This window comes from Cricetulus griseus, chromosome 2, assembly GCF_003668045.3.
Source record: "Cricetulus griseus strain 17A/GY chromosome 2, alternate assembly CriGri-PICRH-1.0, whole genome shotgun sequence".
Taxonomy (NCBI): Eukaryota; Metazoa; Chordata; class Mammalia; order Rodentia; family Cricetidae; genus Cricetulus; species Cricetulus griseus.
The window spans coordinates 45,024,624-45,040,996 of NC_048595.1; the positions used below are offsets into that span (position 1 = coordinate 45,024,624).

The following is a 16,373-nucleotide window of genomic DNA, read 5'->3' on the forward strand; positions in this document are numbered from 1 at the left end:
TGTTCTTCGTGGAGGGCAGGCCAGAGTCCTTGCTCTGTGTGGTTGGGTACATAGATATATAGTCTACCCTGGGACAAATCTGAGTCTGCTTCACTTATAGTGGAAAACTACGCATGAGAGTCACAGAAGCCTTGGACTGCACCCACTGCTTTGGAGCTGTGTGGTCTCAGGGAAGCCACTCTGTCTCTCTGAGGCTGCCCTGTCACCTGTCACAGGCAGACAATAAATCTGCCTCTCCAAGGCACTGAGAGGATTAGGCCCGGATTAGGTATGTGGAGTTCCTTGTCACTGGTAATGGTCTCTGCAAATATTAGTTATTATGCTGTTACATTTCCTTTAATAACTCAGAGCTTGGGAGAGAAAAGCCCTCCATGGCCTTTATTAAGATATCCCCAGAAGCTCAGCAATTTTATGTCTTTTTATTCTCATAAGTTGTAGAGGGTTTTGCACTGAGATGTCTTTAATGCAGTTTTAAATGAAAACCAACAACTTGGGTTCTTAGGGATAGTTTGAGAATCCCTGAAAATGATCATGGCGGTGACATACTTAAGAAAAGAGTGCTTACTGGGCCCAGGGCCTCTTCTGGGCCCAGAGATCCACACAACACCTCTGTTGCTCCCAAAGGAGACATATGCCATGCTCTTCTTAGAGGTATGGGGATAACAGCACCTGCTGAACAGAGCTCCTTCAAGGCCTCAGAGCCATATGTCACCGAGCCCAGACTAAGACGTCAGCACTGGCTTCAGAACATGTTTGTGGCATGCTCTGCTATGCTGCCTCTCCTCACAATGTCACTGGTTCAGCCAGGGTGTGTGATATTATGCCTCTATCTCCATAAACAGACACTTAAGCATTTGAATGCCTCAGGGTAAAAATCTGGCTGGCACTGAAGGTGCGTAGGTCATTCAAAGAGGAGAGGACTGCATTCACTAAACAGGGTGTCTCAAAGAGCTGACCAGTAGTATTCCAACAAGCTGCTGTTAGGTTATCAGTCTGGCTTTTAGACAAACTAGGAGCTGGGGACGGCTCTGTAGGTAAGGTGAATTTGAACTACCAGCAACCACATAAAAGCTGGGCATGGTGATATACACCTGTAATCCTGGAACTGGCTGGGGTCAGGGGTAGACAGAGACAGGAGGGTTTGGAGGACTTGCTGGTCTGAGTTCCAGATCTGTAGCATGATCTAATCAGTATTAATGATAAAAACCTTGAGTCAGATATTAGGCTGTGGGGAGCTTAAAGATCAGAGAAGCAAAGCAGCCAGCCTCTGGCTCTTATCTCTCTGCCTTAGACTGAATGGATGATCCTGTCTCCATGAGTCTTCAGACTGAATGCTTACACTGCCTAGATTGAAGCTCCTAAAACTGACTGCCTAGACTGCATTCCTCTCTATGAATCCTCAGTCTCTATTCTCTCTCTCTCTCTCTCTCTCTCTCTCTCTCTCTCTCTCTCTCTCTCCCTCCTCCTCCTCCTCCTCTTGACTTATATTCCTCCCTCCACCCAGCCATATCAACTCCTGTCTCCACCTATCTGGTGCTGGGATTAAAGGCGTGTAATCCCAAGTGGTGGAATCACAGTTGTGTGAGCTCTGTTTCTCTTCTAGACAGATTCAATTTTGTGTGGTTCAGGGTGACCTTGAACTCACAACTCACAGAGATCCGTTTGCCTCTGTCTCCCAAGTGCTGGGATTAAAGGTGTGTGCCACCATTGCCTGGCCTCTATGGCTAACTAGTATAGCTAGCTTTACACTCTGAGCTCCAGGAAAGCTTTATTTGTTATATCATAAACAAAATAGACCACACAGATCAAATGACAGAGCCTATCTAAAAAATAAAAAAAGTGATAGACTTTTGAAAATACCTGACAACCACATGCCATGCACAGGTACAGGCAAACACACATGTATATCTGCACACCACCACCAAAATTAAAAAAAAAAAAAGACAAACCTAAAGTAGTAATCTGAAGTGGAGTCAGATGGATGGTGTGAGTAGGTTAAGTTTGTGTTGCTGTGTGTAAGGTTCTATGGGTGTTTCTCCATCATTGAGGGCACTCAGATCCCCTAGGGTGCTGCTAAAGGCTTTCTGCACTAGGCATGCTCTCTCCCAAAAGATTTTCTATAAATGCTTGAGCAATGAAGTGTCTTGTTCTTCTTTTTGTTTTTCAAGACAGGGTCTCTCTGTTTAGCTCTGGCTGTCCTGAAACCTGCTCTGCAAATCAGGCTGGCCTTGAACTCACAGAGATCCTCCTGCCTCTGCCTCTCAAGTGCTGGGATTAAAGGTATGTGCCACTACTGCCTGGCTGTAGTGCGATCTTTTTAAGACACAGATGGCCCTTCTCTGCCCGTGGTCCAGCCCGTGGGAGCTCCCTCCTCTCCGCAGTCCCTCTCGCTTGCTGCAGTCTTCGAATTCTTGGTAAGGATCTGGATCCCATCTGAAACCTTCTCTGTCATCTGCTGCTTGCATAAATTCTATCCCATTAAACTTAGATAAAAATTAAACAGATAATTCAGGTTAAAGACTTCATAAACTGGAAAACACTGTAATTGGCAGCTATTATTATTATTACTATTGTTAAAGTAATTATAACAGTTATTATCCCCACAGAAGTTATGCTATTAGCCCAAGGTCACTCGGGAAAGCCTCCTACCCTGGCATTCAGTGCTCAGAGGAACTCATGGCCTTTTAAAGATCCTATTCTTGGATGCAAACATCCTCACACACAGGTTTCTTGGGCTGTACCTGTACTCACACTTCAGGAACACTGGTAAACCACACTGCTACACAGTGCTTGGGCTCTGTCCACAAAACATTTTGGCTCAGCACAAGTATACCTGGGTGAGCCACAGTTGCCAAGACTCCAAGAGCACAGTTTGCATTTATTTTGTTTAATTCTTACATTATGTTTCAACCTCCTCCTAAGCACATTTGTTTGTAGAAAGAGCCACGTGGGGAAGTTCAGCCCACAAATAAGAATATAATTATTACACAGTTTAGCAGTGCCTGGGCGTCACCCGGGTATTCAGTGGTGCTTCACAATTCAATTGTCTCTCCTTCAAGACCACATTTAATAGGATAAACAATTTCTGCTAAATGCAATAAACGTGAACCTGGGCTGTCATCTCCATAATCAACTCAAATTTCCCATTAGAAGTGGTGGCTGTGATTGAGATTCAGAATTTAATTTGGTGGTGCTCGCTTAGATGTGCTACTGTCAGCTTCCTGGGAGCCTCCCGTCAACCAAAGACAGAGTGGCTCTTCCTTGTCTCGGGGGAATCTTAAAAGAAGATAGATTATAACTCAAGAAAATTATACGGCCTCTGTATAATGAAAGAGATAAAACATTATTGCATTATCCTGTTGAAATAACAGCAGACAGCAAAGCAATAATATTAAGCTAAACAAGGGCCCAGACCCGTCAGTTCGATTGCAGGGGACGGGGGATGCAGGAAGGCAGACAGAACTGCCAGGCTGCCTGCCACTGCCCCAGGCAGTGAGTCCGCAGCTCCTTCCCTGTTTCCTATTGACTCCACTAGGATAGCGGGCCAGGCCAGACTGGAGAAAAGCTTCAGTACCATGGATGTGTTCAGTTCTCAGGATCCAGCACCAAATCCAGCTGCTGCAGATGCAAAGCAGGTGACTCGGCTGAAAACAATTGATTGCAAATGAATCTGATGAATCAATTTACCTCTAGCAAACTGTTTTTCCCCATCCATTTTATTTCAAGAAATTCACCTGGAGTTCCTCAATCAGGGAGATGAGCTCATGGGCAAACAAAGCAATGAAAATAGGGAATGGATAAGAAATATAAAGCTTAACCACTTAGTATTTAAAAAAAATTAAAAGATATCGGTGACCTGAACATCAGTCGCCATCCTATTGACTTCTTCAAGCTCCTATCCCCCCAAGTAGTATTTGCACAAAAGCCCAATGAGCAAAATGGAATATGCAGACCATCTCTCAGAGGAGGGAGAGTGGGGCTGCAGAGCATATCACCCCACAGCCAACAGCCCCTCGACCCATTTTCCAGCCACCGTGACTTGGCTTCTCTTTCCATTGTAAACCTTTTTACTCCTGCAGTGATCCTGTTCCCTTGGCTCCTGGTCATGTTATGTTACTGACCAACATCCAGATCTATCCCATGATTTCCACTGCCACAGGCTTTGTTTCCTCTACTGAGCATCAAGCAGCTAAGGGACCCAAAGCCACTCTCTTGACAAGGCAACAGGCAGAGGCTTGGCAGGACTATGAAATGCACAAGAAAACACACACACACACACACACACACACACACACACACACACACACACACACACACACACACACACACCCCATGCTTTCTGCTGCATATTATTTCATGAACAGCTCTTTGCTAACCATATGTTCATTCAGAAAAGGAGACAAGCCTCATAGTTAAGAATTTAAAATTCAGGAGCCCCATTTGCTGCACAATTCTGCCACTTAATTATATGACCTGGGAAAGTTTCTATAGTCTCTCAGGCCTGTTTCCCCTATATTTGTGTTGCAAGGTTGTCATGGGAATGGATCGGTGGCACACAGAAATCATTCCATAGGGACTAGCTGTCTTTCTTACTGACCAAGACTATGTGCTTACCAAGGGATGAACAACGCCTTACCAATTTACTGTCTCATTATTAGACATCTACTATGTACCTTTGCCACTACATGGTGACCAAGAGAATTTCTGGCTCCTAGACCATGTGAGGTTAACAAGTGTGCAGAGTGGGCAAATGGAGATTTACAAAGAAGCTTTACCTTGCACGGAGTTAGGGTTTTGCTCAACCCACTATTTATTCAAATTAACATGCATTGCACAAACTAAAATCTTTGAAGGACAGGGTGGCATTGTCTTTTGTTGTGGCAGCCCTGGGTGAGAGCTGATGTGTGGTAAGCCTGGCAAAGTGTGTGAGGTCCAGAGCTTGTGCCAGGTCACCAGCTGGGTCTACTCCCTTCTCTAACAGTCGAGTGTTTCTGAAGCAGGGCCTGAACAGGGGCTGCCTCCTTTTTGAGGGAGTGGATTGTTGCACTGCCTTTGTCTTGTTTTATGTCCTCCAGAGCATGCAGACCAGTCAGACCAGCAACTCCACCTCCCATCAATGGGGACATCTATGAGAAAGAAAGACAATGAGTGCACATTGGTCCTTATTAAGTTCTCTTGTTCTGGAAGGTGGGTAGGGTTGGGTGAATTAGCCAAAAGGCTTTGGGATCTGACTTCCCAATATCTCCACTTTAAACAGGGAGCACCCTGGGAAAGGAATAACCATAGAATATGCAAATATGGTAGGAAAGAGCAAAGAAAACAATGTTCCTTTCCCATTGACATTATCAATCCTATTGGCCCTTCAGATCTCAGGAAACATGTATTTCTTCACAGAAGCTCGGGAAACTTAATCTTCACCACTTTCCTGTATTTTAATCTCTCAGAGCATTTGTAGAAGCTATTGAATAGAAACTTTCAATGTGTTTGTGGAATAATTCAAATGGAATTATTCTTTCTTGTTGCGTCATAATCTTTGGGATGACAGGGACTATACCAGATTTGGCTTCAGTGAATCACAGCACCTAGGCTGCCATACAGAGCCTTCTGCAAATAAGTATTGTATACTAGGAGGATGGATCGGTGGGTGGGTGGATGGGTGGATGGATAGATGGATGGATAGCTAAGTAGGCACATAGATGCATGTACAAGTGTGGGAGGATGGATGAGAGAATGAACGCATAAATGTGTTAATAGAAGGGTGAGTGGGCTGGTGGATGGATGCGTAAACATGTTGATGGATAGATGGGTAGGTAGATGGTGAACGGGTGGGCGGGTGGACGGAGGCATGAACAGATGGATGGATGGGCAGATGTGAGTATAGGAGGGGGATGGGTAGATGGATAGTTTCCACATTAGATACTTCACAGTTGTAGGATGCTGAATAGTTTCTCATGTATGGGAGCTATATTAACTACTGTGAACAAGGTATGTTTTAAATGAGGTGAATATCACTGGTGCTTGTTGTCTACTTAAAGATTGCTTAGGTTGCAGATGAGACTGGTGCATAACCAGTTGCTTCCCCAATATATATATATATATATATATATATATATATAATATATATGTAATGTGCATATAAAAGTGCTATAGTGGATGGTTTATGAGGTCTCTTCCAAACAGAAACACTGTGGTCATGTGACCCTACACTCTGAGCAGGTCACTCTTTGGGACCTTGTTGAGGTGCAGGAGGAGACAGCAAAGCCAACTTTGAGGCAGAAGGACATGTTCAAAGGCTGTGCAGTTAAGTCACACCTGCTAACATGGATCTGGGTTCTTGCTCTCACTGTGAATGGTGGGCCACTAGTCTTCATCTTCTCTATAATGGTGATATCACCAGTATTGACTTCATGGGATTGTTGCAAAGAATGTTTATAAACTTAAGTCAGCTGTGTGAGGCAGTAAGTAGGATCATGTCCATTTTACAGATGCAGAGAGATTGAGTGTTCAAGTCAGGGTTATTAAATGATGGTGATGAAATCTGAACTCAAGCTGAATTCAGGAACTCAGCTAAGGTGTCTAGTACACCAAAAAGGGCACAGATGCTTTGTTAGTTGTGATATGTCCATTTTAAGGGTATCATCAAAAAGTTTTGGGAAGGAATAAAAGTGAGAGGGGAATGTGAGCTTGATAATTCTTAGATGACAGACTGGGCAAAGAATTTGAGAGTTGGAAGGGAAATTTATTAGGCTATCTATTTATCATCAACATTGTCTATCATTTATTTATCATCTATCCATCATCTATCTATCTATCTATCTATCTATCTATCTATCTATCTATCTATCTATATTACTATCTATCACTGAAAGACAACTGTTCCTGAGTCAAGGAGGTACAGAAATCAATGGGATATGGCATTACTTACAGAAGGAGGGGAGAAGATACAATGTGAAAAGGGCTATGTGTACATATCTTCAAAATCCTGTGGGCATCTACAACAGGAATTGACTAATTCCACTGAGGGATGGGCCATATTATAGGAGTTTCTACAGAGGAAAAATATATACACATATCCTGGATTTTGAAAGTTGAATGATACAAAAAGAACATATGCTTTTCACAACAACCCAAGAGGGCTTGGGAATGTCACACATTAGCAGTCCTACACCATGGCACACTGTCAACAGTACAAATAGTAAAATCGTGAAGGAGCCAGATAGGATCCTGAATACCATAATGGCCGTCCCCTAGTCTACACCCCGCCTTGCTCTTGTTCTTTTTAGTCTTTCTCTACATTTTTCCAGAGTCTATTTACCCAAGCAACTTTGGAAGACTCATTACCTTTCCGATTGGTGACCTCACAGGCTATGCCTTGGAAACCAGCAGGGCAAATGCAGTCACAGCGTGATCCTGAGGAAAATAGGGAGAGGGTGAATCCAGGACTCAGAAGCTCAATCCCAAGCAACAGCATTTCCACCAGGTAGATATGTGGACCAAACAGTGAGTGGGATGTATGTAGCATGCAAATGTAGTGCCAAGACAGGCTCCTTTCTGCAGAGGGGGGTCCTCACGAAGGGTGTCCATTGCCACCATGAGGATTATATGGTGCTATTGAGAAAATTGCTCCTTAGCTGACCTTTGACTCATATTTATAAGCTTTCAGCATCAGATGCTGCATTAGCAGTCACTGAGGCCAGTCATCATCCACAAGTAATAGTCTAATCTCTGCTTGAGTGCCTCCAGGGAGCTCCTCCCTCTTTGAGTCTCACCCTACCTACCTTTGGCAAATGCTGAGCCTTTGGGAGAGCTTCTCTATGTCCATCTATAATCTGCCCCAGTGTCCTGATCATGAAGAATGCCTCCTCAGGACAGAGCCCATGAATGTCTGACTCCGTTTTTACCCCTTGCCTCTATTCTACAAGCCAGTGGACACCAGCTTCTAGTTCTCATTTTCTTGTAAGGTGAGAAAGATTAAAGTAATCCTAGGCTCAGACTCTGAGCTGCTAAGCAGATCTCACTTCCTGAGAAATGACCAACATGGAGGGGGCCTTACAGAGGAAGCTACAGGCCACACCTTGTTTCCCAGCTATCCTGTCTCAGAAACTCCATACGTATCCCCCTGGGCTGCTCTAGGCCTGGAATCTCCCTCCTCTCAAACATGTTTTCTTTTATGAACCTTTGGGCTTTCTCTGTTCACATGGGCCCTGCCTGACTCCTGCTGGCTCCCTGAGTTGGAGAGTAATCAAAGGCTCCTGCTATCCTGGTTAGGGTTCTGGAATGGACTCTTCCTCAGTATTGACAGCCCATCATAACAATCCTGAGACTATACCCTTCCTCTTCCCAGTTTGCCCCACCCATTGTAAGGATTGTGGGTATGACCCCCCAAAATTAGTATCAAGTTCTTTTTTTAGTCTGTCCATGATGCCACCTTCAAATCATCTCACCTCATATTGGCAAGGACATTTGCAAAGGATTTCTTTGGGTCAGCCCAGGTCCTCTTCTTTGCCCAGAGTTTGGCTAAATCAATAGTTGGCCTAAAGGTAGACCACATGCTCCCAGCTCCAAGTTTCAACTAACTGGTACTGTCACCCATGATGCCCCTGAGGCCAGAGTACAGATGCCCTGACAGCCAGAGCAGAATTGCTGCCACCATACTGACCCATTGGGAAGTAAAAGTGACCAGAACCAGCCTCTCTCCAAGTGCTGCCTTCCACCAAGGACCCAGTGCTCTATAAAGTAGTACCTTTCAGGACAGGGACTCCATTGCCTTGGCAAGGAGCACAGTGGCAGGAGCTGACCTCCATCTGGAATTCCTCTAGGGCCTTCTTTATGTTCTGTTTCACTGTGCTGGAGTAGGCAAAGTCTGTGGCTGTCACAAGCTCATACAGGGGCTCAGCCTGGGACAGAAGAGACAAAACACACATCGACCAGAGGCCAAAGGAAAGATACAGGGGAAGGACAAGGAGGGCAATGAAAATGCAGGAGGGCTCCTAGGGGACAGGACAGATGCTTCAGCGTGCAGGTAGACACCTGTCCTCCTTGCCTTCCCCACCTGCGAGATACAAGTTCATTTAATTCAAGTTCAAATCAATTAACAAGGAATACCTACTAAGGGCTAGGCACAAATGTACAATGCATTTCTGCCTCAATATTTTCAATTCATGATAGGTTTATCCAGACACAACCTCACAGAGCCTCAAGGAGCATCTTCCCCATACGATTTCACAGAGTAAGAACCAAACCAGCAGAGAAGTACGGGGGTGGGGGGAGGGGGACAGTGAAGGGGCTCATCTGTCTTGGTGTGCCTAGAAGGTGATCCTTCGAAAGCTCTTTGGCATACTTTAGGGTTGTTGTCCTTGCATCATTCCCTTCCAGGTCTATGGGAAACACTCATACAATCCAAAAGCTCACTCCAGAAAGCCTTCATCTCTTCTCTGGTTTGATGGTTTTCAGGGTGGAGAGAGGCTTGGTGCCACTCTCTCTCTCCCTCTTTGGGCACAGTCTCAGATTAAGGGTAAAGAAGATGGCTTGCCGAAGTGTTTCTGAATGAGGCAGTGGCAGTGGGTATGGGAAAGGGCAGAGGTTAGAAGAGTACCAGCAGACACCGCAGGTGCTGGTCACTGCACATAAGCATCAGTGCATGTGACCTCATGGGTGAGAAGGACTAGGGCCAAACTGCTGTTTTGCCCTGTTCTAGGGGCCTCTTGGCTAGGGATGCAGCTCCAGGGCCTGGTTCCTCTCCAGATTTTGTGTGTGATCCTGTCCTAATTCAGCCCTGGAGAGTTTAGGGTCTGTCTAAATGCAGGCAATCATGCCTAATAGAAGCCTCCAGTGGGAAGAAAATTGCTTCCATTTCTTAATGCATCTGACGCTGACCTTCGCTCCAGTGGGCAAAGCAAGGCCCCTTGGAGGTCCCATTGTCTCACAGGTCTTTGGTCAATGAATTGATCCAGAGGCTGTTTTCAGAGAGACCAGCCTGCTGGTCACACACAGGGGAGGGTGAAGGAGGGGCACTTGCTTTACACCACTGATAAGGTTCTCAACAGTCAGCTTTTGGCTTTTGCTTTGAGCTCCTTGAAAGGCCTACTTTAACCACCATGGTGTTTTCCTACCGAGACACAGCGCTAGCCGGCAGCTAACCCTGAATAAACTTCCCACATACACTGCACCTTGGGAGCTGATAAGCTTCAGAAAAGGGCCTGTCCTCAGGAGATGATGATGATTAGCACAGTTATTGGGTGAGGGGAAGCTCCAGGTGGTTACACAACTCATTGAAAAACAAACAAACAAGAACACCAAGATGGCAATCCTGGTACCACCAAGATTGGAGTCCAAAGCCTGTGTTTTCCCTACTACTTTAGGTTGACTGTTGACATGAGCAACTCAGGAGTTCCCATCACTAGTCTCACCCCATGTGCTCTCCCATGACAGTTTGCTTTTGTGAAGCAGAAACCCCAATGGGGCTTCAGGGCAGCCCTTTACATTTAGGCCAATATGGCTGTGCCCAGTATTTGCTTACTGTCTGCTTTCCTGTCTCCATTCTCCTTCCACCCTTCCTCCTCTTCCCCTAGTCCTCTACCTCTTTCTTCTGCCCCCCTCCCTTAGATACTCAATCTTGACTACAGGGGTCACTTGGGGCTTTAACACACTGGCCCTTTATCACACTATCTAGAGGTGATGCTGGAGAATGTCTATTATGGTCCATGCAAATCTCTGCAGTGAATCCTGGTGTTCTTAACCACATCAAATTTGTCACCACGGCTAGTCACCACAAGGAGCTGAACTACATACGCATTCCTAAGCATTCATAGCAGTCTGAGAATTGAGTAGTCTTGTGTCTTCTGTGACAGCTGAAAAAGCTGGGGCACAGAAAAGCTAAGTAGACTGACGAAGGTGTCACCTCCACCAAGGGTGGGCTTGGACTGTTAATACTGTGGTTTGTTGCCTGTTAGTCAGCATATATTTTTAGGCCTATGGACAGTTAGATAATCACACCAAATTGGCAAATAAGTGCAATTTTATATCTCAACTTTTCACTTATAAGGCTCTCCCTGTGTGACTCAGCCTGTGTTGATAAAATGACTTTCCATAGCTTCAGGACACATGGATAGACTGGCTATTTATTCAGCTCCTCTGTTTTTTAGGGTTCAATTGGCATCTTTGCTTTTTTAGCTTATGCTACTCCAAGTAACCAAAGCCGATTAGCAATTATACATATTTATAAAAAATCATAATTGGATCAAAAACCATCAACATTTTTAATAGCATGAAGATACTGGTTTAAAATGTCTTCCTAGACTACAGCCAAATTATATCGCCATCCTAGCTCACAAAAGGCCCTCGCAGTACTCATAATGCTTTAAGAAGTACAGATTTTAAATCACTGTCAATTTGATAGGTAAAAATAATACTGTTATCATGTTATTTTATTTGGAGAGGTTAAAAGGTTTTATTGATAAAGGCTATAAGTTTGGATATTTATTAGTCAACCGATGGGTGTCCATTTCTCTAGAGATTGTATCCTTCTTATGAATTGTGTCATTGTTCACATATGGTGAACCATCTGCCTGCTTACTAACATTTTTGTGGTGTGTGTGTGTGTGCATGCACACACATGCAGATGCACACATCATGTATGTGTTCATGTTGGTGCACAAGAACACCTTGAGTCAACCTTGGGTGATGATGTTCAGGAGCTGTGCACCTTGTGTTGTTTTGAGACACTCTCTCACTGTCCTGGAGCTCACTGATTAGGCTAGGCTAGCTGGCCAATGAGCCCAGCAATCTGCCTATCTTTGCCTTCTCAGCACCTAGATTACAAATGCAGCCCACCACTTGTTATTTTTTTTTTTTAAATAAGGGCTCTTGGGGACTGAACTCAGGTCTACATGATTGTATAGTGAGTTATCTTCTGAGTCCCTAGCTGAAATGGTTAACACATTGCATTTTATATCTTCTTTTGCTTCAAAATTCTTTTCTTTCTTTCTTTCTTTCTTTCTTTCTTTCTTTCTTTCTTTCTGTTTTTTTTTTTTTTGTTGTTGTTGTTTTGTTTTTCGAGACAGGGTTTCTCTGTGTAGCTTTGGAGCCTATCCTGGCACTTGCTCTGGAGACCAGGCTGGCCTCAAACTCACAGAGATCTGACGGCCTCTGCCTCTCCAGTGCTGGGATTAAGGGCGTGTGTCACCAACGCCTGGCATCAAGAAAATCTTTTGAATGAATTTGCTTCTTGAAAGCATTAGTACTATTTATCAAAGATTTCAGCCCTCCTTTTGGATATAGCCTCTCAAAAGCAGGTTCATATGTGATAGGACTGAAGATCCTCCAAAGCCGTTTTGCACATAGTAGGGCTTCATCTCAGGAGAGGAACATGTAGAGTTGTAGCTTCTCAAAATCAGAATTGCACAGAGTAGGGGTACATCTCTTTAGAGGAAAGTTTGCACATAATAGGACTGTAAGTCCTCAGAGGCAGATTTTTCTATGGTAGGGCTGAGGTCTTCAGACGAAGGTCCTCAGAAGCAGGCTTTTAGAGTGACTTGTTCTGACCACTGACAGGTGAGTAGGAGCAGAGAGAGAAGTAACTTAAGACTTCTGGCAATCTTCAGAGACATTATCATCTGTGTCTGAGTGTTTGAATGTCCATATTGGTGGAACACTCTTCCCAATACTTCTTGGGCATGTGTAATTGGGAAGTTAACTCATATTGAACTAAGATGCTGAGGTTGTTTCTCTGTAGTATGACCTCTGTGTAAGCACCACTCATATGTTTTCTTCTACCCTAGACAATGCAAAGTCATCGTCAGCTTTAGTCCAACCCTACCACCTTGCTACCTTGACCTATGCAGAAGCATATGCAGATGACAGGCCAATTCTATTTAAAAGTCAGACAAGGAATAATTGAAGAATAAGTACATTTGGTACAATACACCAGAGATTTTTATCCCAAGAGAATCATTCCTTATTTATCTGAAGTTCAATGCTGGATACTCAGTATTTTCATCAGCTAAGTCTGACAACCCTTTTTTGTTTTGTCTCAAAATGCCTTTGGAGTTCACCCGATGAGGAACATCTTACCAGGTTGCAAGTTGTTCCCTTTAAAGACCAGGGTCTCTGGTACACTGCGTGTTATAATGGCTTCAGTGTTTGATTTTTTTACTCCTGGGGGATACATTTGTTCCTAAAAGCAAAACATGTCAGCAGGGTGTGTTGCAGTATTGTTTTGTGTTCAGTACTTCTGCTCAGGTTTCAATTCTGTGTTCATCCTGTGTTGTCAGTGCAGGGCAGGTTCTCCACTGTGTACCTGATGAATGTGTGCGCACATTTAATCTTGTCGCTTGCTCAGGAAGGAGTCTTTGTGTCTTAGATTTCTCCTTCTGTACTCTATCCATCATATTTCTTTTACATCACTGTTTTAATCTCTTTGTCTTTTGTTTCTGCATTATAAGAGCATTTTTATAGTACCTTCCACATCACTGACTCAATTTTCTGCAGTGTCAATTCTGTTCTTTATAGTTTCCAATGTGGGTTTTAATTCTGCCATTGAGCTCTTGGTTCCCCACATCCAGCTACTTTCTTTTCATCTGATTAGTGTCTAAACAGCTCAGCTTCTATTTTTATTTCATAAATTCCTCATTTTCTTGAATTTTATTGTTGTCACAAAGCAAATGCATTCTCAAATTTACTTCCATTTTTCTATTTTATAGACATGTGCTCATTTTCTGCAGCTTGAACATAATTTCCATCTTTTTTGTTCTAAAAAAATCTCTTTATTTATCCATTGCCATCTCTAACTCTTCTTTTAACAAGGTGCCACCTCTCCCTGTCTGTGTTTACCAGGAAATAACATGAGCTAGTTCTTGCTTGCATACCTTGCATCTGCAGAAATCTCATCTCAGGTCTTCTCAAAGGGCATTTTATTATACCCAGGCAGTAGCATAGGAATTGTTTATCCAGTAGGCTCTGCTGTCCTGAAAAATCAGCCATCACTCCTCCTGGAAAGCTGCCTCTGTGAAGAGGCCATATTCTGAGACAATGTGAAGGCAGCCTGCAGTTTCTGAGACCAGAGAGAATGCCTGAAGCAGGGGATGGATAAACATGCTTGCAGAGCAGATGACAGATGCACAGAGGTGCATGGAAGTCTTTTGCACTTCTTCACCTCTCCTGCTGTGCTCCTTACATCACTCTCCTCCATCATGCCCCACTTGATATAACCAGTTTGACCTTATCAATCCCTAGCCCAGGCAGGCACATTTGGCCTCACTGGGTAACCAAGCCACCATCCTCCCTAGGTCTCAGTTTTAACAGATATCAGATAGGATATCATAGTACAGAACACAAATTCAGATGCCTAGTTTTATCTGAACTCCCTGTCCTCTCTCACACTGGGCTGTGATGCCATCTAATGTCACCATGGCATCAGTCAATCTTAAATTCCTCTGGAGCTACCTGCAACCCATGGCTAGCTGGATCTCTCTCGTGATTGTCAGTGATTTGCAGTGAGTGTCACTAGTGACAAAATACAGAAGTATTGAATGACAGCCTTCTTGTTCTGTGGAGTCATGCACTTGACACACAAATACAGGTCCTGTTGGAAAATCATCAGGGTCAGGACTGCAGAGTCTCTCAACTAGGTCCAGTCTCCCAGTTACCCTCTTTGACTGCAAAGAGAACTCTCAGGGGCAAATAATGATCCATCAATGACAGTAGAGGCACCAGCAAGAAGAGAGTGATGTAAGGCATGCTATGGGTACCATGCAGACGTCCCCACAGGCAAGGACCTACCTTTGCTGATGTGTTGTGACAGTCCTGTTTTAACAAGCATCTCTTTAGTTTATTTACAGTTGCAGGATTCTTCTTGTGTGGGAGTCAGGTGGTGAGAATCATTATTTTCCTATCCCCCAAGCCCATATGGGGGAGAAAAGAAGACTCTTTTGTCTAGACCTAAGAGATTCTTGAACAGCCGCAGATTGGCATGACCTTTCTGACCCTTGACTTGCCACAAAAGAAGGCAAACACATTTGACATGCAGACAAGAAAGCATTACTCTAGGTAATATTCCTAATACCCTAGCAGAACACTGTAAACTCAGTAGGTGCTTCAAACACCTTAGTTACCATTATGACATCCTGTCCTATCCTAGGAGATGGGTATGCATGCTGTTGATTTGCTGTCCTTCCTAGGTGCCTCTTTCACCTTGTCATGTCTTTGTGTTCCTCTGGTATCTTCCTATAGCATGGCAAATGCTAATTTCCTTAGTAACTTGGAGCCCAAGGGATGAGTTTGGAATCTTCAGGTGGCATGGAGTGCTGTGTTCTAACCTGTTCTTCCCACATCTATTTCTCCTATAATGTGAGTAACTCAAGATTGGGGACTGTGCCTTGATGATCTCCACAGTTCACAGTAGATTCTCAGAACCAATGTTCCACACAGAGGTGGAGTGGGGGTAGTGGCTGCACGTACCTTGATTTTGATAATTGCTGGGTTGTACTGCACAGCATCTCCCCATTCCCGCATCAGTTCAGCTGTTGGCAGCTCTCTGTATGCCAAGGTGGTGATGTATTCACTTGTCCCTCCTCGCACAAGAACTACCAAGTCTTCTACCATGGTGTTCCTCTTGTTTCTGTCTGGAATGGACAGGAAGAGTGGCATGGAATCAAGGGATCTACTTTCATGTCTTGGAATTTACTTCAGCTAAACAAACAGTTGGGATGCTATAGTGGGAAATTACCAATACGGAGTCAGGTAAAAATATAAGGGTATTTAATAGGGAAAATCCTTACTTACAGAGAGACCTAGCCAGCCGGCGTGGCATCAGTCTGTACAGCAAGAAGCAAAGTGAAATCGAAAGCACAAACGCAGTCACACTACGTCACTCTGACCACGCCCTCACAAGCGTGGTCAGGCACACCTGTAGCCAGCCCCTAAGTAGGCGTGGCTACAGCTTCCCCTACAGGATGCCATGATTCTTAGTAAGCATGTCTAGGAGACATGGGAAAAGAAGCTGTGTTCCTGACCATAGGGAAGTGATGGTGCCCAGGGCAACTGGAAACTTGCCCAGTCATGCATAGCACAAATGAGAACAAGGATGGAAGATTCATCTTGAAAATATACAAATGCAAGTGATTGAATTAGTATATGAGAGATAGAAAAAGATGATTGATGATAGATAAATAAAGAAAATTGTACATAGATGATAGATACATGGAAAGATGATAGGTAAATAGATATATAGATAAATAGATGACAGATAGATATAAGACAGATAATAGATTGGTGAGTAGGGGGACAGACAGGAAGAGAGGCATTGTAATTAGTTCGTCTTTGTAGGTGCTGGCAATGTTCTGTTCAGGGACCTGTATAGACACTAAGCTACAAGA

At 44.0% G+C, this 16,373-nt stretch overlaps 1 protein-coding gene across 2 annotated transcripts in view; it reads right to left on the reverse strand.

Moving 5' to 3' along the window:
* Positions 1-4,974: 4,974 nt before the first annotated feature.
* Positions 4,975-16,373, reverse strand: part of C8b (complement C8 beta chain) — a 38,006-nt gene continuing 26,607 nt past the window's right edge. For both annotated transcript variants that reach the window (XM_035438946.1, XM_027402332.2), the window contains 4 exons: positions 15,457-15,620; positions 8,744-8,897; positions 7,342-7,410; positions 4,975-5,126 (listed from right to left, as the gene is read on the reverse strand). In XM_035438946.1, the coding sequence (XP_035294837.1) occupies positions 4,975-5,126; positions 7,342-7,410; positions 8,744-8,897; positions 15,457-15,620 (539 nt within the window). The remainder of the gene's footprint in view (positions 5,127-7,341; positions 7,411-8,743; positions 8,898-15,456; positions 15,621-16,373) is intronic.